This window comes from Kogia breviceps, chromosome X (assembly GCF_026419965.1).
Source record: "Kogia breviceps isolate mKogBre1 chromosome X, mKogBre1 haplotype 1, whole genome shotgun sequence".
Taxonomy (NCBI): Eukaryota; Metazoa; Chordata; class Mammalia; order Artiodactyla; family Physeteridae; genus Kogia; species Kogia breviceps.
Window position 1 is genome coordinate 89,144,334 of NC_081330.1, and position 26,208 is coordinate 89,170,541.

General features: G+C 38.6%; 1 protein-coding gene across 13 annotated transcripts in view; it reads left to right on the forward strand.

The window, feature by feature from the left end:
- The window catches only part of HUWE1 (HECT, UBA and WWE domain containing E3 ubiquitin protein ligase 1), a 141,549-nt gene that overhangs the window by 38,426 nt on the left and 76,915 nt on the right, over positions 1–26,208 (forward strand). For all 13 annotated transcript variants that reach the window (XM_059049730.2, XM_067023828.1, XM_067023823.1 and 10 more), the window contains 15 exons: positions 7,894–7,956; positions 9,798–9,875; positions 10,753–10,800; positions 10,879–10,947; positions 11,404–11,503; positions 12,795–12,895; positions 13,191–13,341; positions 13,480–13,607; positions 14,366–14,506; positions 14,721–14,826; positions 16,311–16,436; positions 16,956–17,057; positions 17,517–17,597; positions 25,091–25,197; positions 25,740–25,917. In XM_059049730.2, coding sequence (XP_058905713.1) covers positions 7,894–7,956; positions 9,798–9,875; positions 10,753–10,800; positions 10,879–10,947; positions 11,404–11,503; positions 12,795–12,895; positions 13,191–13,341; positions 13,480–13,607; positions 14,366–14,506; positions 14,721–14,826; positions 16,311–16,436; positions 16,956–17,057; positions 17,517–17,597; positions 25,091–25,197; positions 25,740–25,917 — 1,579 coding nt within the window. The remainder of the gene's footprint in view (positions 1–7,893; positions 7,957–9,797; positions 9,876–10,752; positions 10,801–10,878; positions 10,948–11,403; positions 11,504–12,794; positions 12,896–13,190; positions 13,342–13,479; positions 13,608–14,365; positions 14,507–14,720; positions 14,827–16,310; positions 16,437–16,955; positions 17,058–17,516; positions 17,598–25,090; positions 25,198–25,739; positions 25,918–26,208) is intronic.

A 26,208-nucleotide genomic window follows, 5' to 3' on the forward strand; every position in this document is an offset into this window, starting at 1 on the left:
GAGGATCCCTTGTACATAACAAGTCACATTTCTCCTTCTGCTTTCAAGATTATTCTCTGTCTTGGCCTTTGACAATTTGATTATAATGTGTCTTTCTGTGGATCTGTGTCATTTTATCCTGTTGAAATTCATTGAATTTCTTGGATTTATAGATTCATGTCTTGTCAAATTTGATGTTTTGGCCATTATTTCTTTAAATAATCTCTTTGCCCCTTTTTCTGTCTCTTCTCCTTGGACTCCCATTATGTATATGTTGGTATACTTGGTGAAGTCCCACAGATCTCTTAACCTCTGTTTACTTTTTTTTTTCTCTGTCTGCTCTTCAGACTGGGTAATCTCAATTGACCTGTCTTTGGTTCATTGATTCTTTTTTTTTTTCACCTTCCAATATTTATTTTCAAATAAATTTGTCAGAATTTTTATAAAAGTGATGCATGTTCAGTGTTGAAAATTAAGAAAATGCAAAAAAGTATAAAAAAGAAAATAATAATAATCCTCAACCACCACCATGTAGAAAAAATAACTAACATTGCTTGCCCCCCCCATGTACCTATGGTGAGTGTTTTCCTACAGCATTAAATATTCTTTGAAAATACCATTTTTAAAGTCTTAGCTTCCAAACCACCCTCCTGGTCCTCCATTGTTGCCCTTCTATGTCTACTTGAATGGTGCCTCCTCTTTTGCTGCCTACAAGTGTTAGAGTAGCCCAGGGCTCCACCCCAGGCTCTGTGTCTTATCCAGCTATCAATACATTCTGCCTAGGTGATCTGATCCAATTTCATGGTTTTAAGGACCATTGACTCCAAAAATTGTATGTTTTCCTTGAACCTCAAACTTGTATATTTACTGCCTTCTCAGAAATCTCTGCTGGATATCAATTATAATATGTACAAAATCAAACTTTGACCTCACCTCACATTTCTTTCCCCCAGTCCATTCCAGATAACTGGCACCTTTGCTTTCCTGGACAGTGGCAGGCACACTCTTGCCTGCAGGGCCTCTGCACAGCTACATCCCCAGTTGTCTCTATGGCTTGCTCCCTTATCTTCTCTAAGTCTTAAGAGCCACCATCTCAGTGAAGTCTTCCCTACCCAATTAGAACACCTACCATACTCCCTATTACACTTTCCTTCATTTTTTTTCTGTAGCACATATTACCACCTAACATTATGTATATTTAATTAAGTTCATTGATTCATTTTTCTCCCTGCTTACATCTGCTGTTGAACCACTCTAGTGAATTTTTCATTTCTGTTATTGTGCTTTTTCGGCTCCAGAATTTCTATTTGCTTCCTTTTTTACAACCTCTGACTCTTTATTGACATTCTTTGTTTGATGAGACATCATTCTCATGGTTTCCTTTAGTTCTTTGTATATGATTTCATTTAGCTCTTTAAGCATATTTTAAATAGATGATTTAAAGTCTTTGCCTACTAAATCCAGTGTCTGGACTTGCTCAGGAATGGTTTCTATTAATTATTTTTTTTCTGGTTTTATGGGGATATAATTGAAATAAAGCATTGTATAACTTAAAGGTATACACATGATGGTTTGATATACTTAATATATTGCAAAATGATTACCACAGTAGAAGTTTGTGTGATTTGACCAACATCTCCACGTTTCCCCCAGTCCCTGGCATCCACCATTCTAACCACTATTTCTATGTGTTGAGCTTTTTTAGATTCCATATATAAATGATACCATACAGTAATTGTCTTTCTCTGTCTGATTCATTCACTTACTAGAATGCCCTCAAGGTCCATCCATGTTGTCACAGAAGGGGAGATTTCCTTCTTTCTTGTGGCTGAACAATATTTCATTGTGTGTGTGTGTGTGTGTGTGTGTGTGTGTGTGTGTACAGCACATCTTCTTTATCCATTCATCAATAGACAGACACTTAAGTTGTTTCCATACCTTGGCTAGTGTGAATAACTTTACAGTAAATATGGGAGTGCAGATATCTTTTTGTCCTGATTTCCTTTCTTTTGGATAGATAGCCAGAACTGGGATTGCTGGATCATATAATAGTTCTATTTTTAATTTTTTTTGAGGCACCTCCATACTGTTTGTCTTCTGTAGTGGCTATACCAATTTATATTCCCACCAACAGCTCACAAGGGTCCCCTTTTCTCCAAATACTCACCAATACTTGTTATCTCTTGTCTTCTTGAAAATGGCCATTCTAGGGCTTCCCTGGTGGCACAGTGGTTGAGAGTCTGCCTGCCGATGCAGGGAACGCAGGTTCATGCTCCAGTCCGGGAAGATCCCACATGCCGCAGAGCGGCTGGGCCCATGAGCCATGGCTGCTGAGCCTGCGCGTCTGGAGCCTGTGCTCTGCAACAGGAGAGGCCACAACAGTGAGAGGCCCGTGTACCACAAAAAAAAAAAAAAAAGAAAGAAAGAAAGAAAGAAAATGGCCGTTCTATCAGGTGTGAAGTGATATATCGTTGTGGCTATGATTCGCATTTCCCTGATGACTAGTGATACTGAGAACCATTTCATGAAACTGTTGGCCATTTGTATATTGTCTTTGGGAAAATGTCTATTCAGTTCCTCTGCCCATTTTAAAATCAGATGGTTGGTTTTTGTTATTGTTATTCAGTTGTATCAGTATGAGTTCTTTATATTTTGGATAGTAATTTCTTATCAGATATAATGGTTTGCAGATATTTTCTCGTATTCTGCAGGTCGTCTTTTCATTTTGTTGATTGTTTCTTTTGCAGTGCAGAAGTGTTTTAGTTTGAAGTTTGCCTTTGTTGCTTTTGGTGTCATGTCCAAAAAATTGTCACCAAGGCCAATGTTGGGGTGCTTTTACCCTGTGTTTTCTTTTAGGAGCTTTATGGTTTCAGGTCTTATGTTGAAGTTTTTAATTTAGGTTAATTTTTTGAATGGTATAAGATCGGGTGTCCAATTTCATTTTTCTGTGTGTTATCCAGAAAACTGATTATCCAGTTTTCCCAGCACCGTTTATTGAAGAGAGTATATTTTCCCCATTGATTATTGGCTCCCTTTCAAATATTAGTTGACTGTGTATGTGAGGATTTATTTCTGGGCTCTTGATTATGTTCTGTTGGTCTGTGTGTGTTTTTAATATGCTAATACCATACTGTTTTGATTACTATAGCTTTGTAATGATGTTTGAAATCAGGAAGTATGATACCTGTAGCTTTGTTCTTTCTCAGGACTGCTTTAGTTATTTGGGGTCTTCTTGGTTCCATATAAATTTAAGGATTGTTTTTCCTATTTCTGGGGAAAATGTCATTGAAATTTTGACAGTAATTAAAATCTGTAGATTGCTTTTGGTACTGTGGGCATTTTGACAGTATAATTTCTTCCAATCCATGAACATAGGATGTTTGTGTCTTTAATGCCTTTCATCAGTGTTTTATAGTTTTCAGTGTACAGATTTTTACCTCCTTGGTAAAATTTATTTCTAAGTATTTTACTGTTTTTTATGCTATTGTAAACGGGATTGTTTACTTTATTTCTTTTTCAGATAGTGTATGGAGATGTGGCTGATTTCTCTTTTTTTTTTTTTTTTTTTGCCTGCCCGCCCGCTGTGATTTCTATATGTTGATTTTGTACCCTGCAACTTTACTGAATTTAATTCTAACAGTTTTTTGGTAGAGCCTTGAGGGTTTTCTATATATAAGATCATATCATTTGCAAATGGAAACAGTTTTACTTCTTCCTTTCTGAATTGTATGCCTTTTATTTCTTTTTCTTGCCTAATTGGCTCTGGCTTGTATTTCCAGTACTTTGTTGAATAGGAGTGGTTAGAGTGGGCACCCTTGTCTTGTTCCTGATCTTGGAGGAAAAGGGTTCACCCTTTCATCCTTGAGTATGCTGTTAGCTGTGGGCTTGTCATATGTGGCCTTTATCATGTTGAGATATGTTCCTTCTATACCCCATTTTTTGAGTTTTTATTATGAAAGGATGTTGAATTTTGTCATTGCTTTTTTGCAGCTTTTGAGATGATCATGTGATTTTTGTCTTTCATTCTCTTAATGTGGTATCACACTTACTGATTTGCATGTGTTGAAGCATCTTTGCATCCCAGGGATAAATCTCACTTAAATCGTGGTGTATGTTCCTTTTAATATGCTGTTGAACTTGGTTTACTGGTAGTTTGCTGAGGACTTTTGCAGGTTTGTTCATCAGGGATGCTGGCCTGTAGTTTTCTGTTCTTGTAGTGTCCTTATCTGGCTTTGGTATCAAGGTAATTTTGGCCAAACAATGGTAATTTTTCAAGCAGTGAGTGTGGAAGTGTTCCCTCCTCTTCAATTTTTTGGTAAAAGTTTGAGAAGGATTGGTTATTCTTTAAATGTTTGGTGTAATTCACCAAGGAAATCATTTGGTCCTGGAATTTTCTTTTTGGGGTATTTTTTGATTACTGATTCAGTCTGCTTACTCATTATTGGTCTATTCATATTTTCTATTTCTCCATGATTTTGTTTTGTAGATTATATATTTCTAGGAATTTATCCAATTCTTCTAGGTTATCCAATTTGTTGACAGTTTGTTCATAGTAGTCTCTTGATGATCCTTTGTATCTGTGGTATCAGTCATAATGTCTCTTCTTTTGTTTCTCAGTTTATTTATTTGAGTCTTCAGCCTTTTCTTAGTGTAGCTAAAGTTTTGTCTATTTTGTTGAGTAGTTTTTTTTAAAGAGCTCTTATTTTCATTCATTTTTTTCTGTGTTTTTTCTAGTCTCATTTATTTCTGCTCTGATCTTTGTTATTTCCTTTCTTCTGCTAACTTTAGGCTTAGTTTATTCCTTTTCAAGTTTCAAGTTGAGGTATAAAATTAGGTTTATTTGAGATCTTATTTCTTAATGTAGGCATTTATTCCTATAAACTTCCCTCTTAGAACTGCTTTTGGTGCATCTCATTTGTTTTCATGTGTTTTATTTTCATTTTCATTTGTCTTGAGATGTTTTTAATTTCCCTTTTGATTTCTTTTGACCCATTGGTTGTTCAGTAGTGTATTGTTTAATTTCCACATCTTTGTGAATTTTTCCAGTTTTCTTCCTGTTACTGATTTCCAGTTTCATACTATTGGGGTCCAGAAAGATACTTGGTATGATTTCTATCTTAAATTTGCTAAGACTTGTCTGTGACCTATCATATAATCTATGTAGGAGAATGTTCCATGTGGGTTTGAGAAGAGTGTGTATCCTGCTGTTAAATAAAATGTTATACATATGCCTACTAGGTCCATTGGTCTAAAGTATAGTTCAAATCCAATGTTTCCTTCTTGATTTTTCTCTCAGTACAATCTATCCATTGTTGAAAGTGAGAAGCTGACATCTACTATTATTGTGTTGTTCTCTGTTTCTCCCTTCATATCTATTAGTATTTGCTTAATACATTTAGATGCTCCAACATTATGTCCATATAATTTACAATTGTTATATCCTCTTTGAATTGACCCCTTGATCATTCTGTAATGACTTTAATTGTCTCCCATTACAGGTTATGAGTTAAAGCCTGTTTTGTCTGATATAAGTAGCTATCCCTGCTCTTTCGGTTTCTGCTTGTGTAAAATATCTTTTTCCATCCCTTTTACTTTGAGCCTATGTGTGTGTCCTTAAAGCTGAGGTGAGTCTTGTAGGTAGCATATAGTTGGGTCTTGTTTTTTTTCCATCCAGCTAGTCTATGCCTTTTGATTGGAAAATCAGTCCATCTACATTTGGAGTAATTATTGATAGGCAGACACTTAGTAATGCCATCTTACTAGTTCTTTTTTTGTTGTTTTGTATTTCCCTTGTCCCTCTCTTCTCTTGCTGCCTTTCTTTGTGAATGATGGTTTTTCATAGTAGTATGCTTTCATACCCTACTGTTCGTCTTTTGTGTATCTAATCTAGGTTTTTGCTTTGTGGTTACCATGAACCTTACATAAAACATCGATATAATAGTTTGGGGACTTCTCTGGTAGTGCAGCGGTTAAGAATCCACCTGCCAATGCAGGGAACACAGGTTTTATCCCTGGTCCGGGAAGATCCCACATGCCGCGGAGCAACTAAGCCCATGCACAACTACTGAGCCTGCGCTCTAGAGCCTGCAAGCCACAACTACTGAAGCCCACGTGCCTGGAGCCCGTGCTCCTCAACAATAGAAACCACCACAGTGAGAATCCCAAGCACTGCAACAAACGGTAGCCCCCATTCACTGCAACTAGAGAAAGCCCGAGTGCAGCAGCAAAGACCCAATGCAGCCAAAAATAAATAAAAAAATAAATAAATTTAGTTTTTAGAAAAAGATCTAATCGTTTTATTTTAACACTGATAACAACTTAACTTTGCATCTGAAAAACTTTACCCTTTTATCCCCCTTCCATTTTATGTTTTTAATGTCGCAGTTTACCTCTTTTTATATTGTGTATTGATTAACAGATTATTTTAGCTCTTATTTTTTTAAAAACTTTTGTCCTTTAACCCTTATCATCCTTGGATGATTGTTTAAGACAGTGTTCTCCACGGGCTCTCAAACAGCTGCTGAGAGTGGCTGCAGCTGGTTCACAGGCGACTGCAGGGTCCACAGCTGGGACTGAGGTCTGTATGCCTCCTCCCAGGTCCCTTTGCATATGAGGCTGGTTTCCACAGCTCCCATAAAGGCACTTTTCTCCATGAATGGATGCCAAATTATTGCAGGGGTGGGGGGTGCAGTGAGAGACATCTTATTCGGCCATCTTGCTGGCATCACTCTTTATGTTTCTATAATGGGCATTTTGGATATTATATGTGGCAACTCTGGAAATCAGATTCTCACCCCTCCCCAGGGTTTGTTGTTATGATTTGTCATTGTTTGTTTAGACTTTTCTGAACTGACTTCATAATTTTTTGTTTTGTGTGGTCATTGAATTTTCTATTCTATTAGCTTAGTGGTCAGCTAGTGATTTGCTTTAAACTCCTGGAACCGAAATATCTGTCTTTGCCGGTGGGGTCTGTGTGTATGTTGGTGTCTTCAATCTGAATACTCACATGTGGGAACTTAGTGCTTTCTCAGGTATTTTCTGAGAATGTGCCCAACCTTGGGCATACATGTGGCCTTCTAGATTCCCAGGAGTGTGTGGAAAGGGCTTTTCAAAGCCCTTATTCCCCAAAGCATTGCACGCTCCAGCCTTTCTTCCCAGGCTTTTCAGTTTGTCTGTTATTTACCCCAATTGTATGCCTGTCCCGGGGGACTAATGCACTTACTCTTGAATGTTTTCAACAAGTGCCCACCCCACCCCTGGGAGAGTTCAGAATTAGGCAAAAATGATGGATATCTCAAATGCTGTTGAAAATGCAGGCTAGTTTTTAAGCAAAATTGTATGACTGGGGGTTTGGATTTGGAAGTCAATAATAGTGTACAGTTGAGCCATTCTCCCCTATTATCTTAGGGGCTAGTACTTGTTGATGAGTTTTTTAGACTTTGTGGTGGCAGAGTACAGTAGTAGTAAGCAATGCAGAATCTTCTACTTTGCACTTTGGCTCATATCAAAAAGTAAGAAACTGGAGAGCATGTAATTCCACCCTATGTGAGAGGTGAGCAGGCTGAGCATGGAAAGCACGGTACAGTACTGAAGACCCAATGGATCAAGACTGACCTTTCAGCAAGTCTGACTGCAGGCATACAAAATACATTTGCTTGCAGGAGCTGTTTATGTTCTTCTCAGTAGCATCCTCACAGAATAATGAAATTGATCTCAGAGAAATCACCTTTAGGCAGACCATCTTGCCTTGAGTCTTACTGGAGTTCTTGCTTCTTTTTGCTCCCTCTTTTTGTTTTACTTTAACATTGGATGTCTTCTCAACACTGTTCCAGGCAGCCACACATACTCATAAATATTTTATACACAAAGCTACCTTAGGCACTGTTTTAACACTGTCTTTTCTCTTTTTCCAAGAGCTGGGGTGGAAAGGAGAATGGCTTTGGACTTGCAGAATGTTGCAGAGACTTGCATATGATGGTAAGTAACTCTTTGGGATATGGGTGTCTTTTGACAGAGCTGTGTGTAATCTCTTTTTGAGCCTTACTTTACAATGAATATATGGTATTTAAAGTTGCCACTTCACATCAGGACTTTTGAGGAACCTGAGATCAGTTGAGATATAGCATAACTTTTCTAGAAATGCTTGGGCTGTCAATGTACTGGTGGTAAATGAAGAATCTCAGAAACAAAGTATATGATCATACCCATCTCTTGAGTAAGAAACTGCATTTGGTGAGTCAGTTTGAAAGTGATGAAAAATCCTAGAAAGTACACTTCCTTGTACTTTTTCACTGGAACTATCAGAACTCTGGGCAGTCTGGCATGATTTAAGAATGGCTGCTTAGAGAACAGTTCTGCCATTTTGGTTATTGAGAACTTGTAGTGTTCTGTGTGCTTTCCATGTTTACCCCTCATGCCTGTCCTGCTCATACCTTTAACCCATGTTTAGACTATGAACTCAGGTTATCCTCCCCTCTGCTTTGATACACTGCTATAGAACCACAAAGCACAACTGGATTATTATGATGCAGTTCCGTGCCAAGAAGCAGCTGTATTTTCCAACAGATGTACTGCTTCTTTTGTCAATTTGTCATATATAGGACAAATGACTGCAGTGAAATTTAGTGTATTTATCTTAACAAGCCTTTTTACCCCTAGGAGAATGGTTCTTTTTCTGGTCACAGAAAACTACAAATAGAACAAATTACTTTCCACCTTAACTGGTATACTTTCTTTAGTGTGCCTTATATGAGTGGATATTGGGTAATATGAGAGGTGAATGTTGTTTGTTTTAATAATCAAAGCTATATAAATCTTAAAGGGTATTCAGTTTGGAATTCTAATTCTGAGAAAATTATTTTTCATCTTAAAGTTTAGTTGATTAATTCTGAGACTCCTTATGTATATCAAGCTTGTTCTTGGCCACTTGAGCAAAACAGTATGATATACTCTACTAGGCTTGCGTGATGTCTGTTACCCATCTTGGTCTCAGCCTATATTAAGAAATCATGCATTCTTTTATTTATTGATATTTGGCATGTCATAGGACTTTGAAAACTTTGTGTACTTTGAAAGGAAGTAATACATATACATGTTAAAAATTCTAAGAGTATAAAGGGGTATACAATAATTCTCCATCCCCAGAGGCAACCACTGCTACCGGTTTCTTTAAAAGATACACTTTAATGGGCATGCTCTTGCTGTCTTACTTTGTTTTTCATGTTGCTCTTCTAGAGTTAAATAGGATTTGTTGTCAGGGTCTGGTTTATATTGACTTGGTATCTACCTGTGCAGAAAAGCAGTTGGATATCATGAGAAATGATGTAGGATGGTATGGAAAGGAGTATTCAAAGAATTATGAAGGTAGGCCCATGAGGCATAGTTTGAATAACATATTTCAAAAGGCGATTATATTCACTGAGATTTCCATAAGAGTGTTCTTTTCCATTCTCGAACTGGTACCTAGACCCTTGTATTTGTCCTTCATCCTTGGATTCTTATTAATTATTGGAGGCAGACTTGCCTCTCTTTTTCCTCTTGAGAATAGCAGCAGTCAGAATTGATCTCTTGAAAGAAAGAGCAGCTGATGATTTGAGTTATCAGTAAGGAATATGAAAGCTTTTGGAGCTCTGGGCTCCACCCTCCTGATTCTGTGTTGTTACAAGACATCTGAGCTCTGCTAAAACAAGGAGTGAAGGCACTGTAGCTGCTGACAGCACTGCTCATTCTGCTGTCACACTGAGTTGGACAAGTGGCTAAGTCCGAGGGAAGATTTAAGAGAAGATGGTATCTCATTCTTTCATGTGCTTTATACACAGAAATACCCACCCAGTGCAACTACACTACACTTTGAATTCTATGCAGACCCTGGGGCCGAGGTCAAAATCGAGAGAAGGGTGAGTCTCATTCATACTTGTTCTAATAAAGTCAGTAATCCGTAAGCTGGGGTCAACTTTTCTAGGACTCCTCAGTAAAAAGAGGGGATGATGTTGAGCTACGTTGCTGCCCTTCCAAGCTAAATATATCCAGCAGCTTCTCAGGAATAAGTGTTCATTGTTTGCCCAGCTCTGACAGGTTTGAATCTTACTTATGTTGGAACTGCCAAAAGACAGGACTCTGTTTATGTGGCACTGTTAGGACTGGTGTATTTTTCTCAGTCTCAGTTGAGAAATTCCACCGTTTAGTATAATAGTCTAGGTAGTGATCGGCTGAACTTTCTCTACTTAAGCCAACCTGCAAGAAGTCTATGTATTGCTTACAAGGTCCTGCTTCAATTATCTGGACATTGCATATTCTTTGAGGAGATACCAAAATTCACTTTGGTTTAGAAATGGCCTAGTGAACAAGATTTTTTTCCTTTCTACTTATAATATATAATAATAATAAATAATCTTTCTAGATTATTGGTGCCTTGAGAACAGCTCTAATGCATATTTAGAAAGAAACCATTTTCATGGATTCACTCTGCTATGAATACAGAGGTGCTGTAGGTATTAAGTCAATACAGGTTAAAAAGGGATAAGGAAGAACATGAAATGTATCTGGCTATGTGCATTATATATTTAATCTACTGGGTTCAAAGAAGCTTTGCTGAAAATATATGAAATGAACATTTGGGGGGATTCTAAAGAATATTTTGATTTTTGAGAGCATTCAGTTGAGGCTTCAACCTAGGGGGTGACATCTTGTTTTTCAGATAGCTCTTGCAGTCCTGTGGCAGGGGGAAGATAAGGTATACAGTGACTCCTAACAACTCTATCTTTTTAATTTCAGACATCTAGTAACACACTACATTATATTCACATAGAGCAACTTGACAAGGTAAGAGGAATCTTTGACTATGGGTTAGTTCTTAACATTTGGTTCACTTTGTTCCTAACAGTTTTTTTTCTAATGTAGATTTCAGAAAGCCCTTCTGAAATCATGGAATCTCTTACCAAAATGTACAGCATTCCTAAGGATAAGCAGGTATGATATGTCTTAAAAATATCTAAAGGGTGTGGTTGTTATCCATATAGATCAGTGATATGTGCTGGGGCTGGGGTATAGCATAGCAGAAAGAATGGAGTCAGACAGTGGGCAAATTAGCCTCCGTGGGCCTTAGTTTCCTCATCTTTTATGAGGCCAACACTTAATGACTTCCTAGGTCCTGGTGAGACTTTGAGGAAAACAGAAGCAGCCTTATTCACCATGAATATCTAATAAGTGGTGGTAGCTCAACACTTTGGATGACAAAGAAGAAAACGTTTAGTTGTGTTATTTTTTTCTGCTCATTGCAATGGTGATCAAATATTTGATTTGATTAATAACAATCAAAACTCTTGCCAAATGTCGAGTAGCCCAGTGAGTAAGATTTAGCCCTTCCTCAGAAAGTATAGTCACCTTTTCCATTGGTTTCCTAATTTAGGTCTTATGTCTCTACAGATGCTGTTATTTACACACATACGGCTGGCCCATGGCTTTTCTAATCACAGGAAGCGATTGCAAGCCGTTCAGGCCAGGCTGCATGCAATATCTATATTAGGTAAGAGAATAACACCCTATAATTAACAGGCCCTGGTTAGGCAGTTTAGACTTGATTTCCTTTGAACTTCATATGTCTTTGTTGCTATGGGGCTTATTGTAGTTACTTAGGTGGCAAGTTAAATTGTAAAATTGCCAGCATTCCTAGTATTCACTGTATTCATCATCCTTGGGCTCCTTAATGTTGGATCAGAAAGAGGATATGATTGACATATATCACATAGGTTTAGTCTTTATTTGGGTGGGGGGTTTTTGTTTTGGTTTTTTTTTATGAGTGTTCAGATAGTCGTCTTTCTCTGGGCCCTATTTTTCCTCTTGTCATTTCCTCTTCCTCTTCTTTGGGAGTATAATTTTGAAATTCATTAAATAGTACTGTGCATATTACTTTAACTGTAGGGTGGTATAGTGGAAAGCACACTGGTTTTGAAATCAGTCCTGGGCTTTTGCCCTGACTGCGGTTTATTAGGCACCTGTTTATCCTTTTGGCCTCAGTTTCCTCATTTAATAAGTATTTTATAAACTGATCTGAGGATTAAATGAAAACCTGTAAAGTACCTAGCACAGGCCAGGCACATAGAAGGTATAAAATGGTAGCTCCTGTTAATATTACCATCCTTCATTATGTAATTACTTGTTTTTCTACTCTTTAAAACTATGAGTTCCTTGAAATGAAATTCCTACTATTCTATTTGTATTCATACGTAGCATAACATACCTAGCATAACTTCTGGTATGTTAGTGGGTACCCAGGAAATGTTTGTTGAAAACTGAATGTGCTCAAATCCCATTAGTTTGCACTTCAGGAGACTGTGTTCAGTATTACCTTTGTGTGGGATTTATTGGAAGTGGATTACATGCATTCTCTCAGGTTTTACTACACTGTCATACAAGTTTCTGATTTAGTCTGCAATAGTCCATAAATTCTGTTCTTTACAGTTTGTATAAATGTTTCCAGTGTAAAACAGAAACACATGAAGAGACTAAAATGGAAGTCCAAGGTGTAATAGAGTTATCAAGTAGTGATGTTATAAAATATTAATTCTTCATTCTCTTTTGATTCCTGAAAATCTTTGCTCAAGACAATATCATTAATAGGAGAATCTGTCAGTTTGGTGGGTATTTAGAGCTTATCACTATATTTGATCCAATCCTCTAGAATTCAGTGATTCTGCCCTTCAGTGCTGGTGGGAAGGGAGTCCTTCCCCAGAACGAGTAGGTGCCAAAAGGTTTGTCATTGGGCAGTGGCTTGACCACTGCCTTCTTGCCTAAAGTGTTTATTTCTCCCTTTGCAGTGTATTCCAATGCCTTGCAGGAGTCTGCAAACAGTATCTTGTACAATGGGTTGATAGAAGAGTTGGTAGATGTCCTTCAGATAACAGATAAGCAGCTTATGGTAAGTATTTATTAATATTTTCCTGTGTATATCAAGCTCGTATGTATTTATCTGATTTTTGGTTTTTCCCAGAGGTTAAAATGAACCCCAAGAGGGAAGCTTAGCCCTTTCCTCTTTGGATATTTCGCTGCAAATTTAACAAACGCAGGATTTTCAATGTTATTCTCAACAGACCTCCATCTACCCCAAGCAATTACCAGTAGAATGACTTAAATTTTAGAGTGGGTATTAGCAACTTGGTTCAGTCATCTACTTCTTATTTAACACATCCCATGTTTACTTTCTGTTTTCAAAGGAGATTAAAGCTGCTTCTTTACGAACATTAACATCAATTGTCCACTTGGAGAGAACTCCCAAACTCAGCAGTATTATTGACTGTACTGGAACTGCCTCCTACCATGGATTTTTGCCTGTACTTGTGCGGAACTGTATCCAGGCCATGATTGGTAAGTTTTGGTGGTTATTGTCTTAGCCACCAAGAGGAACCCTACCCTTTGCTTTGTCTGCCTTTGTTTAACATCCTGCCAACTTAACACCAAATTCTGAGCTTGCTCTTTCTCTCCCTCTCTCCACTTCCCTTGTAGATCCTTCCATGGATCCGTACCCTCACCAGTTTGCCACTGCTCTCTTCTCTTTTTTATATCATCTGGCCAGCTACGATGCTGGTGGCGAAGCCTTGGTCTCCTGTGGAATGATGGAAGCCTTATTGAAGGTGCTCTACTTGTTTTAAAAAATACATTTGTGGGGAAATCCAGTAAGAGGGTACAGAGTTGTGAATGGTTTACAGTGAGAACAATTAGCATAAGAAAGCTTACCCCAAAAATGTTATACTTAATTTCTCAAGTTTGGCCTTCTAGTTATCTCATTAACAACTTTTAAGAGCAACTATTTCCATTATTAAGAATTGCTCAGGGCTTCCCTGGTGGCACAGTGGTTGAGAGTCCACCTGCCGATGGAGGGGACACGGGTTCGTGCCCCGGTCCGGGAGGGACCCACATGCCACGGAGCGGCTGGGCCTGTGAGCCATGGCCGCTGAGCCTGTGCGTCCAGAGCCTGTGGTCCGCAACGGGCAGTGGGAGGCCCACGTACCACCAAAAAAAAAAAAGAATTGCTCATAGTCCAGCATGATGTGATAAGAGGCCCTGGGTACTAGTTAAGATATTGCCACATCTTATCATGACCTTAGGCATGATAGGCTTTGCCATGTGCTGGGCACTAGGCACCAGCTCTTTTCTCCCTGAATATTTTATTTAATCCTGAAAGGTAATTTATGTCCCTATTACCTCAGGAGGTTGAGTCTCAGAAGTGATAGAGCTATCATTTGGCAAGCACCAAAAATCAAACATATTTTTTCCTCCTATACCATGCTGCCTCTCTGAAACCCTAGACTGCATGTTTCCAAAAGAGCACATTATTTACAGCTTTGTGTCTTTTCATTTGACTGGTTTTACCTTTTTCTCTCCCTAATAGGTCATAAAGTTTCTTGGTGATGAACAGGACCAGATAACATTTGTCACCAGAGCTGTCAGAGTGGTTGACCTCATTACCAATCTGGACATGGCAGCTTTTCAATCCCATAGTGGACTTTCTATCTTCATTTATAGACTTGAGGTATACAAGGAGCACTTTGGAGCACTTTGCATATACTTGTATGTAGTGAGAGCTGAGCCTAGGAACTATCCTTATAACCCTAAAGAGCCATTTTATCCCTCTTTTGTTTTTAGAAACCAGTTCTGTAATCTGCCTGCGATATTCTTTTGTTATAATTGTTTTTAATCTCTATTATTTATGTAGGATTATCTTACTGTTTTCCCCTTGATCGTAGCATGAAGTAGATTTGTGCCGAAAAGAATGTCCTTTTGTGATTAAGCCAAAGATCCAGAGACCCAGTACTACACAAGAAGGAGAAGAAATGGAAACTGATATGGATGGTAATTAACAGTTACTATAAGTATTGGTTCATTATCTTCTTTTTCCCAATAAAGTGTGTGCTCCGTGAGATCAGGATACTGTTTTGTTCGCTGCTGTAGTCTCCAGTAGTGCCTGATATGTATATTGTAAGTGTTTAAATATGTGTTAGGGAAAGATAAGGAGAATGTAGACACTAAAATGGGACCCTGTGAAACTACCTAGCCATTTAGAGAAGGAAAGGGAGAGGTGAAAAAGTTGTTGGGTAGGGAACAAATTTTAAATCATGAAATCTGAAAGATAGAAGACCAGGTATTCTTAATCTTGGGGTGCATCAGGTAAGTCCATTTTTAAAACTTCCCCCAATTCATAGCTTTTAATAGTACCAAAAATAAAAAACTTCCACAAAACAGCTTTCTTAGAATTTAATCTTATCTTGACCGAGGATGTCATTACATTTATCTGTTATCATGCTAATAATAAAGTTATTAGAATTTTTATAATGCTTTCATTCTTTACACTAAATATCCTTAAGTTTTCATTCCTTTTTTTCCCAAACACCATTAACTATGTGCATTGCTGCCCCTAGAAGCCCCTTTACCCAATTTCTATCTCTAGTCTACAGTGGGTGACTTGGCATTTGAGGTAATGGGTGTGGTCATGTGGTCCTGAGTGTTGATTAAAATATGACATCTCCTAAATGTGGTGGTGTAGAAGACAATTTAAAGACTCACTGTTAGGGGCTTCCCTGGTGGCGCAGTGGTTGAGAATCCGCCTGCCGATGCAGGGGACACGGGTTCGTGCCCTGGTCCGGGAAGATCCCACATGCCGCGGAGCAACTAAATCCGTGAGCCATGGCCGCCAGGCCTGCGCGTCCGGAGCCTGTGCTCCGCAACGGGAGAGGCCACAACAGTGAGAGGCCCGCATACCGCAAAAAAAAAAAAAATAAATAAAGACTCACTGTTCACTATAAATCAGTGGTTGTCAAACTTTAGTAAGCATAAGAATAAATTGAAGTGCTTGCTAAAATAAAGATTTAGTGCAATGCTTGATTTAGTAAGACCAGGAAATCTACATTTTTAAAAACTAATCCTGGTGATTATGATATACTCGTAGAGAAAATTGTATATTCACTGGAAAGCAGATTACAAAACCATGAGTTTGTGTTTCCTGTGTATAAGTAGGCACATGTATGTATGTTTGTATATGTATAAAAAAGATTAGAAGAAAAATCCACAGTTCGTTGAGTCCACAGATGTGGAACCTCGGATATGTAGGGCTGACTGTAAAGTTATATGCAGATTTTTGACTATATGGAGGGTCGGGGCCCCACTGTTTGTGTTGTTCAAAGGCCAACTGTATTTTCATTTTGGGCTTCAGTATTCTAATCCTTCTCCATTTTGATATCATTCATCTCACCTTACGGAAAAAAATTGTTCTCAGATAACCTTCTCTTTGGTGGTGCCTTTTATTCTAACTAATTTCTTTATCATAACTTTTACTTTAGTTTCAGATGTGACTATGGAAAGTAGTCCCGGCTCATCCATCTCTATGGAGCACCGGCTGGATGTTGAATTAAGGGCATCAAGTTCCAGCAGCACTAGCATCTCCTCTGGCCCTGGCCCTCGTCCTGGTATGTAGACATAGACACAGCCGATAACAGTGATTGAATTACTAAACTAGTGAAGCAAGGTGCTTTGGGAGAGCTTAAGCAGTACATTTGGAGGTTTGCTTCTTATGACTGTGACTGTTATTTTGCCATTCTGGTATTCATTTTCTCGTATTAACATTTATTTCATAGCATTTTATAATTTTCTAACTAAATCACACATTGATTATTTTATCAAAACATCCATGTTTGAGGGCAGATAATCAAATAGTAACTGAGGATCAGAGTTAATCTTTTTGCTTTGTAATTTTTCTTTTTTACTTTAGACTTTTAATTTTAGTATACGTTTTATGTAGTCCTTGATGATTTATTTTTTCCAGTTTTAAAGCTTAGGTAAATGTTCTTCCCAACAACCAGAGAGTTCACTTCGAATGTCTGCTAGTGTTGCTATATATAGCATGTGGATCTCTTAAAAATTTGTTTTATGTACCTGCTCATTGTACATAATGGTGAACCAGTATAATCCTCTTTCTCCCTTGCCAGGAGTCCAGTGTATTCCACAACGAGCCGCACTTCTGAAATCCATGTTGAATTTCCTCAAGAAAGCCATTCAAGACCCTGCTTTCTCGGATGGCATACGACATGGTATTTGATTCTAGAAACTTTCTGGAGGGGTGTTTGACTCTCTCAAAAATTGGTCCTTTTCATACTTTTTAGGAAAGGGCCGTGCCATTTTGAATAGCTTTTAGTCCTTTAGTGTCACTTTTCCTAGACCTAAGGATTGTTCGTTCAACTATTTTAATAATGATTCACCTATTTTTTTTCCTTTTCCAGCTTCTGAATCTGTGTTCAGTTCCAGCCTGTTACCCCACTCTGTCTCTCAGTGTCTGTATTCTTTTATTCTTTGACCTACTGTTAAAAGGTTATTGCATGGACAAGGAATAAATAATAGAATATTAGGAGGAGACAAGTGGAAGCCATTAAATTGGAATCAACATAGACTTTGCCATCGTGCGGTATATGTAATATATTGATCCATCATCCCCACCCATCAAACTACTACTGGACTGATCATATTCTTCTTGATGTTTGCTTTTCTCTTAGTGATGGATGGTTCTCTGCCTACCTCCCTGAAACACATCATCAGCAATGCAGAATATTATGGCCCATCACTTTTTCTCCTAGGTAAGAGTTGAATTTGTTCATACCAAGCTGGAATAACCTAGCAGTGTTCTCTGTGTGTTTTATATCCTTGTAGAATTTTACTATCCACATTTGTCCACTGTGTGATTATGTATCTTTCTAGTTGGTGATGAAATAGAGAAAGGTCAGAGTCCAGTTTCAAATAAATATCCATTTGCAGTGTATTGTGTCAGACAAATGTGGTAACTACTACACTACAGAACTCTTTTTTGCAGTGTATTGTGAATGATTTGTAATCGGTAGTATTATTGTACATTTGGATTTTTGTGCTACACTTACATTGCAGGTGTGATAGGAAACATGTCTTTATTCAATGGTTAGTCCCTAACCTTGGTCTAAAAAGCCCAATCAGAATGGTTTCCATTCTCAGAATTGAATGTCAGACCTGTAAGCTTTAGTATAGAAAATAGTTTCTTACTGTAGAAATTTGTTTTGGAACCTGTAGGTACTTTGTAGTTACTTATAGAAAATGTCCTTGCATTTTGACATCACCACTACTTTTGAGTATTGCTGTTGTTAAAACCTCATATTTATTAACTGGCATTTATTGAGTGCTATACATATTCAGGACAATACACGAGATATATATGCTTCTAGAATTCTCCTTAAAACTGAAAAGGAATTTAGTGGGAGGTGTGGAAATAGAGAAAGCCTCCTTGTACCAGTAGCACACATATTTTAATACTTTGTGATGTCTGGAGGGAGAAGTTTTGGCTACTACAGACTCAGATGCTTAACTGCCTTGCCGAAGCAATTTAGGGTTTTTTTTGTATATTAACTTTGTATCCTGTGACTCTGCTAAATGCCTTTTATTTTATTTTATTTTATTTTGTGTTCCTGAACTCAGAGGGGAAAGCATTCAGTCAGCATTTCACCGTTAAGTTTGAGGTTAGCCAAAAAAAAAAAAAGTTTGAGGCTAGCAGAAGATTTTGTGTTGAATGTTTTGTTCCTCTTGATCAGGTTGAGGAAGTGTTCCCTTGTGTTACAGCAACTCCATTTTGCCATGGAGAGGCTCCCTCCCAAGGTTAGTTTCAGGTGGAAAAACTCCTGATAGTAGTCCTTTGGTATGATCAAAAAAGGATTTGTTACACAGTTGGAGAAGTCCCAGGTCAAGGGACAGGGAAGGATGGCTCTCTTTGGGAGAAAGCCCCAGAACAGAGAAAAGCAAGTGCACAGGCCTTTATTTATAAAGGGGAAGTTTAAAAGGCAGCAAGAGGATACATGTGCTTGTGGGTTGGTGTGGGGAGCAGGTGAGCCCTCTCAGGATGATGAAGGAAGCAGTAAATGAGACTTAGAGCATAAAAGCAAACCCTTCTTTAAAGTCTTGATTCATCCCGATGTTTGAATTAGCATAACAACCTCCCAGGTTCCCTGTAAATAAACTTGTACTTGAAAGGGACCAGATTTGCAAAGCCAACCCAAAGTAATTAGTCCAGCAATTATTTTAGCTCCATAAATAATAGTGTAGAGCCTTTCACCCCAGGCAGAAGGAGATGGCCAGGAAAAGAAATTAATGGGGGTCTGAGAATCTCTTGGAGTATTTTAGTAATATAATTGGCTGTTTTGGTTTGTTATTTTATTTGTTGAACTATTCTGGATATCTTTCCTATATTATTAACCCACATGCAACAGGAGGTCCCCTTTAAGGCACAAGCTCCACTTCAAAATACCAGTAGGTAGTTTAATGTAATATATTATCAATTGTCATAGCAAGTAGATTGCTTTATCCCTCATTAAGGGCTTCTAAGACCTGAGTTGTTTGGTTTATGTGGTCGGCCAGGAGTTATGCCATATCTGGGTAGCCTCTGTTAGATGAATCTGTTACAGAATTGAAAACACCTAAACACCTTGTGCCTATTACACCAAAGCTGGTGATGAGGCCCAATATAATAGATAAAAAGATGTCCCAGTGCTCCCTTTTGTAGCCAGTTGATGGGGGAGCCTAGCGGGGAGGACATGAAGGGGAAGTCAGTGAGGAAGCACCTGGTGAGGTTGTGGTGTCCTGCTGCAACAATTCCATGCTAAAACCCACCGTTCCATGCTAAAACCCACCAAATAAAGATTCTGACTCCTCTCATATCCTACCTCTGGCTCTTCTACCCCACTTTTATACCCAGTTGTATACCCTTTAACTTCCTCAACTGCCTTTTCTCTCTCACCTCCTGTCTTAGCCTTGCCACATTTTAATCTGTTCAAGTCTGCATATGCTCTGTTCTTAGCCTAGCTGACACTAGTACCAACATGGTTATTGTGGACTGCTTAACTGGAGAGGGTGACAGGTAGTCAGTGTGAATATTGAAGACCTCCGGAGCAGCAAGAGTTACTTCTATAAGTGGTTGCGTCTCCTGGGGCACCTGGTAACATTGCTGGAGGTTTAGTGCTCAGGTGACATTCTCTGTTACTATTACAAAAAATATTGTCCATCAAGTTGAGGAAGAAGGAAATGTGAGGTAGTGATAGGGGAATAATGGAGAGTGAAGTATGAGACTGTCCGATGAGGGGAAATCAGCTCATGGGGCCATGGAGTTGTGATGAGTGGTATAGCAGAAGATATGGGAGCAGTTAACATTTGAGGGTGTCATCATCGAGTCTGGGGCTATCAATTATGCTGAAATCATTATCTAGGGTGCTGGGTTGATGGGAGTCCTGGCCTAGCCCCAAAACTTTGATGGAAAGTTTTATACATTGGAGAAGTACTTAGAGAAGTGACTGAATATCAGTATTCCTTTGTCCCCAGGAGTTATAACGTAATTACTTACAGGAAAACTGTGGACTTATTGAATACCCCAAACAAGTGAAGTCACAGCATGGACAAGAAAGGGCCCAAGGAATTTGGCATTGAGCTGGAGTGGTAGAATCCCAGACCAGCCAAATGAGGCATTGCCAGGCCAACCAGAGTCTGGCATAATATTATGCTAGAATGTTGCGTAATATTTTCAAACCTGTGGTCTCTGGGCCTTGGCATGTGGAGGTGCCTATATATTATAGGGGCCACAGGCATTTTATCCCAGATTATGTAGTGGTTTCTCAGTCAGTATCTTCGTAATAGCATGGTTTCAGAGCTAGCATCCTATTTAAGAGTGTTGGTACTGGGAACTAATTTAAGGATCTTCCTTTCCTCTTGGGAAGAACCATAAAGTTGTAGACGTGGGGCCAGCCAGGCACCAAGACCTCCATTTCCTGCAAAGAGGGATCTCCAGTTAGCAAATCTTTAAAACTATTGGGTTAGCCAAAAAGTTACTTCAGTTTTTAAGTAAAAACAAAAGACACATTTTTCATTTTCACCAAGAACTTTATTGAACAACGTATTCACCCTTTTGTTCCACTACCTTCTGCCATTTTTCATGCAACTTCATAATTCTGTCTTCCCAAAACATTTTATCTTTTTGAGCAAAGAACTGTTCCAGGTGCCTTTTACAGTCTTCCAGAGAACTGAAATTTTTCCATTAACAGAATTTTGTAAAGACCAAAATAAATCCGAAGGTGCAGTATCTGGTGAATACGGCAGATGAATCAGAACTGGCCAAGCTGTAACAATTTTTGCCCGATCATCAGAGAAACATGCAGTCTTGCATTATCCTGATGGAAGATTATGCATTTTCTTTTGACTAATTCCAGACGCTTTTCGTCGAGTGCTGCTTTCAGTTGGTGTAATTGAGAGCAGTACTTGTTGAAATCAATCGTTTGGTTTTCCAGAAGGAGCTCATAATAGAAGACTCCCTTCCAATCCCACCATATACACAACATCACCTTCTTTGGATGAAGACCGGTCTTTGGTGTGGTTGGTGGTGGTTCATTTCGCTTACCCCATGATCTCTTCCGTTCCACATTATTGTACAATGTCCACTTTCATCGCCCGTCACAATTTGTTTAAAAACGGAACATTTTTGTTAGTTTAAGTAGAGAATCGCATGCAGAAATACAGTCAAGAATTGTTTTTTTCGCTTAACTTATGTGGAACCCAAACATCAAAGCGATTCACATAACCAAGCTGGTGCAAATGAATGTCAGTGCTTGATTTGGATATTTTGAGTGTGTTGGCTATCTCCCGTGTGGTATAACATTGATTGTTCTCAATTAATGTCTCCATTTGATCTCTATCAACTTCAACTGCTCTACCTGACCATGGAGCATTCTCCAGCGAGAAATCTTCAGCCTGAAACTTCGCAAACCACTTTTGACACGTTCAATCAGTCACAGCACCTTCTCCATAAACTGCACAAATCTTTTTTTGCATTTAGTTGCATTTTTACCTTTCTTGAAATAGTAAAGCATAATATGCCGAAAACATTGCTTTTTTTCTCCCATCTTCAATATTAAAATGGATACACAAAAATTCACCAACTTTGATAAGGTTTTTTTTTAATGCATGTTGATAGGACAGCTGTCACAGTACAGTCTAACAAAATTGTTTTGAATGAAGTTAAAGACAGCTAAGCTACTAGAGCCATCTTAACGGAAAAAAAACTGAACGAACTTTTTCGCCAACCCAATATATTGGGCAGGGTCTTTGGCAGAGACCTTTCTCGTGGCATACAGAATAGTCTCTTTGGGAGTGTGAGGGCCCTCAATTTACAGTGAATCCCAGTCTATTATTATTATCCACTCTCTATGTAAGTGCCAGTCTATAGATTGCACCAGGATCAAAAAGGGAAGGGGTCTTTAAGTGAGGGGGGTTTTCTTCGGGATCATAGATTCATATATGGGGAGTGTCCCCTTTTGTGGCCAGAAAAGGGAATAGAGAGGTCCTCATTGAGTTTCGTTAGGATGCCCTATGAATTAAAAGGTTAAGAGTTCAGAATAAGAAAGTGGGCAAAAGAGAGACCCATTTAGGAGACCATTGTCCATTTTGTAAATTTAAGAGAGCGTCCTTGAGTAGGCCATTATGTTTCTCGGTTAGGCCTGCTGTCTGCCGACAGTAAGACAGATTGGAAACTCAAGTGATGCCTTGTTTTTACAGCCCATGTCCAGACTGAATGAGCAGTAAAATACATACCCTCATCAGAGTCAGTGTTACCAGGAAGCCCAAAGGGAACTAACATTTTGTGAGGCCTGTAATAATACTATTGTTAGCAGTAGCATGGCAGGAAGGATAAACCAAGATAAGCCTGTCTTAACAATCAATCTTTGTTGAGGGCATAGCAGTTTGCACCAGCATATTGAGGCAGTGGCTTAACAAAATGAATTTGCCAGTCAGAGAAGGGATGTTCATTCCTTGGTATGGATTTCCATTGGCCATAATGCCAATGACAGGACAGGACACAAAGATCACATTGAGAGGCCATAGTTTGGGCTAAGGCAAGTGTCATGGGGATGCCATGGTGTTCAGCCCATATTTAAGGGTCTGGGGACTGCGGTGACTGGACATCTCATGGACCCAGTGAACCAAGGACAGGGAGTAATATCTGAGCTTATTTAAAAAGTGTGAGCAAGTTAGTCAGCTGTGGCATTAAAATGAACTTCTTTTGTGGTGGCCTTAGCATGAGTTGAGACACGAAACTTTAATTGTAATATGCAAAGTCTGAGCAGCAATATATCCCCAATGTGGAAGGCCACATAGGGCATGATCCTGAATGGGATAATTACTTTGAGCCCATTGACCAGAAATAAATAGTGAGGCCATTAGCTACCACCCAGGAATCTATAAACATATGGAAAATGGACATACCTTTATTGAAGTGTGTTCTCCAGTGCCAAAATGACTACAGTCAGCTCTCAAGTTGAGCTGACTCTTAAGTCCCATCCTTTATCAAGAGTGACGCAGTCAAGGGGTGGAAAGCAGCAACTCTCCAGCAGGCTCTATCATGTGTGATTGCCATCCATACTATAAATGAAATTCCCTTTTTACTGGATTTTCTACTCAACGAAGGTATGTCCCTGTGCTTTTATGTCCTATTCCAAGTACCCTAAGCAGTCTTGAAAACCAAGGTCACTTGGTTAGGTAAATTATCTGTAGGGCAAAAGCCTGAGGCTCTAAATTCTTGGTGCTTTTTTCATATTCTGAATATTAAATTAATTTTCTTACTCCTTTTTCTTGTAATTGTTATCCTTATATTGTTTTATCGACATCTAAACTTTTAAAATTTCTTGTTCTATCCTCTGCCAAAATGGACAAAATAAGACCTTTAGCTTGCCTTTACTTCACTTCTTTTTCAGCATTCTCTGTTTTCTTTTTAGTAACCCTTGGCTTTCCCTCTTTTTGATGCATTTTTAAATTTTGTTGGAGTACATCTTTGGGTAATCCTTTTCTTTAAGAAGTTTGTGGACGTTTCTCCACTGTCGTATGTTACATATTGTAAATAACCATGTTGTTAAACTGGTTCTTGTTCCTTTGTAGGTAACTTCATTTTCTCTTTACCCTTGAAGTTCACAAACTTTACCGGGGTGTATTTATTTATTTTATAATTTTTTTTGTGGTTTTCTTGGCGGGGGGAGGGTTGGCTGTGTTGGGTCTTCATTGCTGTGTGCAGGCTTTCTCTAGTTGCAGCGAGCGGGGGCTACTCTTTGTTGTGGTACGCGGGCTTCAGTAATTGTGGTACGTGGGCTCAGTAGTTGTGGCACACAGACTTAGTTGCTCTGTGGCATGTGGGGTCTTCCCGGGCCAGGGATCCAACCCATGTCCCCTGCATTGGCAGGCGGATTCTAAACCACTGCACACCAGGGAAGTCCCTACCCAAGGGCTCTTAACATTGCTGATGGTATTTTTAAATTGCTGAAAGGGCTTTTTAGAAGACATTTCATCCATTTTCATCAGTAAGTTTACATTCACTTTAACCCAGCAAACACACACCGCCATCTTAAATTTTTTTCCTGCTTTAGCAGACAAAAGGTATATTTTTAGGTTTATCGATTCTCACCATTATGGAGTGGTTTATATACATGGTGGTGCATGTATTTAGTAGAACAGTATGCAGCCATTCAAATTGAATGAGTTGTAGTGACATGGGAAAGATAAAAGAGTTATATGGTGCATATTACAATTGAAAAAACAAGTTAACCTCATTCTTGTCAAAATATGCTCATAAAAATCTTGAAATTTTCAGGTTTTATTTATATATTTTTTCTTAAATTTTATATATTTAAGGTGTACAACATAATCTCATATACACAGTGAAATGATTTCTACAGTCATCTCCTCACATAGTTTCCCTTTTTTGTGTGATGTGAGAGCACCTGAAATCTACTCTCTTAGCATATTCCCACTACTCATTACAATATTACTAACTATAACTGTCATGCCTATACATTGCCCCATAAACATCTTGAAGAGTAGTCACTAAATTCCTAATAGTGATCAGTCTCTGATGGGCAATATTAGAACTTTTACTAAGCACATGCACGCGACTAAATTGTTGTACATTGAGCTCTGGGTTTGGTTTTTTTTTGTTATTTTGTTTTGTTTGAGCCTTTGAAGTTTTGCTTTTAATACCTGTGAAGAATCTCTCAGTTTCTTTTATTTTTCATCTTTTTTTTAGCTACTGAAGTGGTGACTGTGTTTGTATTTCAAGAACCATCATTGCTCTCCTCACTCCAGGACAACGGATTGACAGATGTCATGCTGCATGCACTGCTGATCAAAGACGTGAGACCTTTCTGCTGATCTGTAAAGAATGCTCCATGCATACCCCTTTCCATAAAATATACAGACATATACACACACACACTTGAAAAGCAGTCTTATGGCATGAAAATCCTATCTTTTGTTTTCTATATGTAGTATTGAAACTATTGGAGGGTCGGGGGAAGGAATAGTTAGGGAGTGCGGGATTGACATGTACACACTGCTGTATTTAAAATGGATAACCAGTAAGGACCTACAGTATAACACAGGGAACTCTGCTCAATATTCTGTAACAACCTAAATGGGAAAAGAATTTGAAAAAGAATAGATACATGTATATGTATAACTGAATCACTTTGCTGTACACCTGCAAACTATCACAACATTGTTAATCAACTATACTCCAATGTAAAATTAAAAGTTTTTTAAAAAAGAAAGAAACCATTGGGACCTGGTCATCAAGATCCCTTTGATCTCTCCGTGTAGTACCCCTGGCCAAAGTTTCCTAATTCTGTACCTGGACTCTTTCAGATGTCTTCAAGCTCACTTTATTTTCTCTCTAGGTTCCTGCTACCCGTGAAGTCCTTGGCTCCCTCCCAAATGTATTCAGTGCACTCTGCTTGAATGCCCGAGGTCTTCAGTCATTTGTACAGTGTCAACCTTTTGAGCGCCTCTTCAAAGTTCTTCTGTCTCCAGATTACCTCCCAGCCATGCGGAGGAGGAGGAGTTCTGATCCTCTAGGTAAGTAAGGATTTGCCTTAAGATAAATAATTGGTTGGCTGTTGTGCCGAGAGTTTGGTGATTATCAAGCCACCAGTTGGCAAGGAAACCCTTCCTTGACCTCACTTCATGTCTCTGGCTAGGTGTGCTAAGCTTAATGGGAATTATCACCATACAGTCTATTGCAGGGAGAAAAGAATACTTCATCCTTAACCTCTGCTTATAATATTTCCATGCTCAACAGTTCACTATTAAATGTACTGTTACAGTGCTGGTGAGAAATAGGTATTAGAAAACCAGCAGTAGATTTTC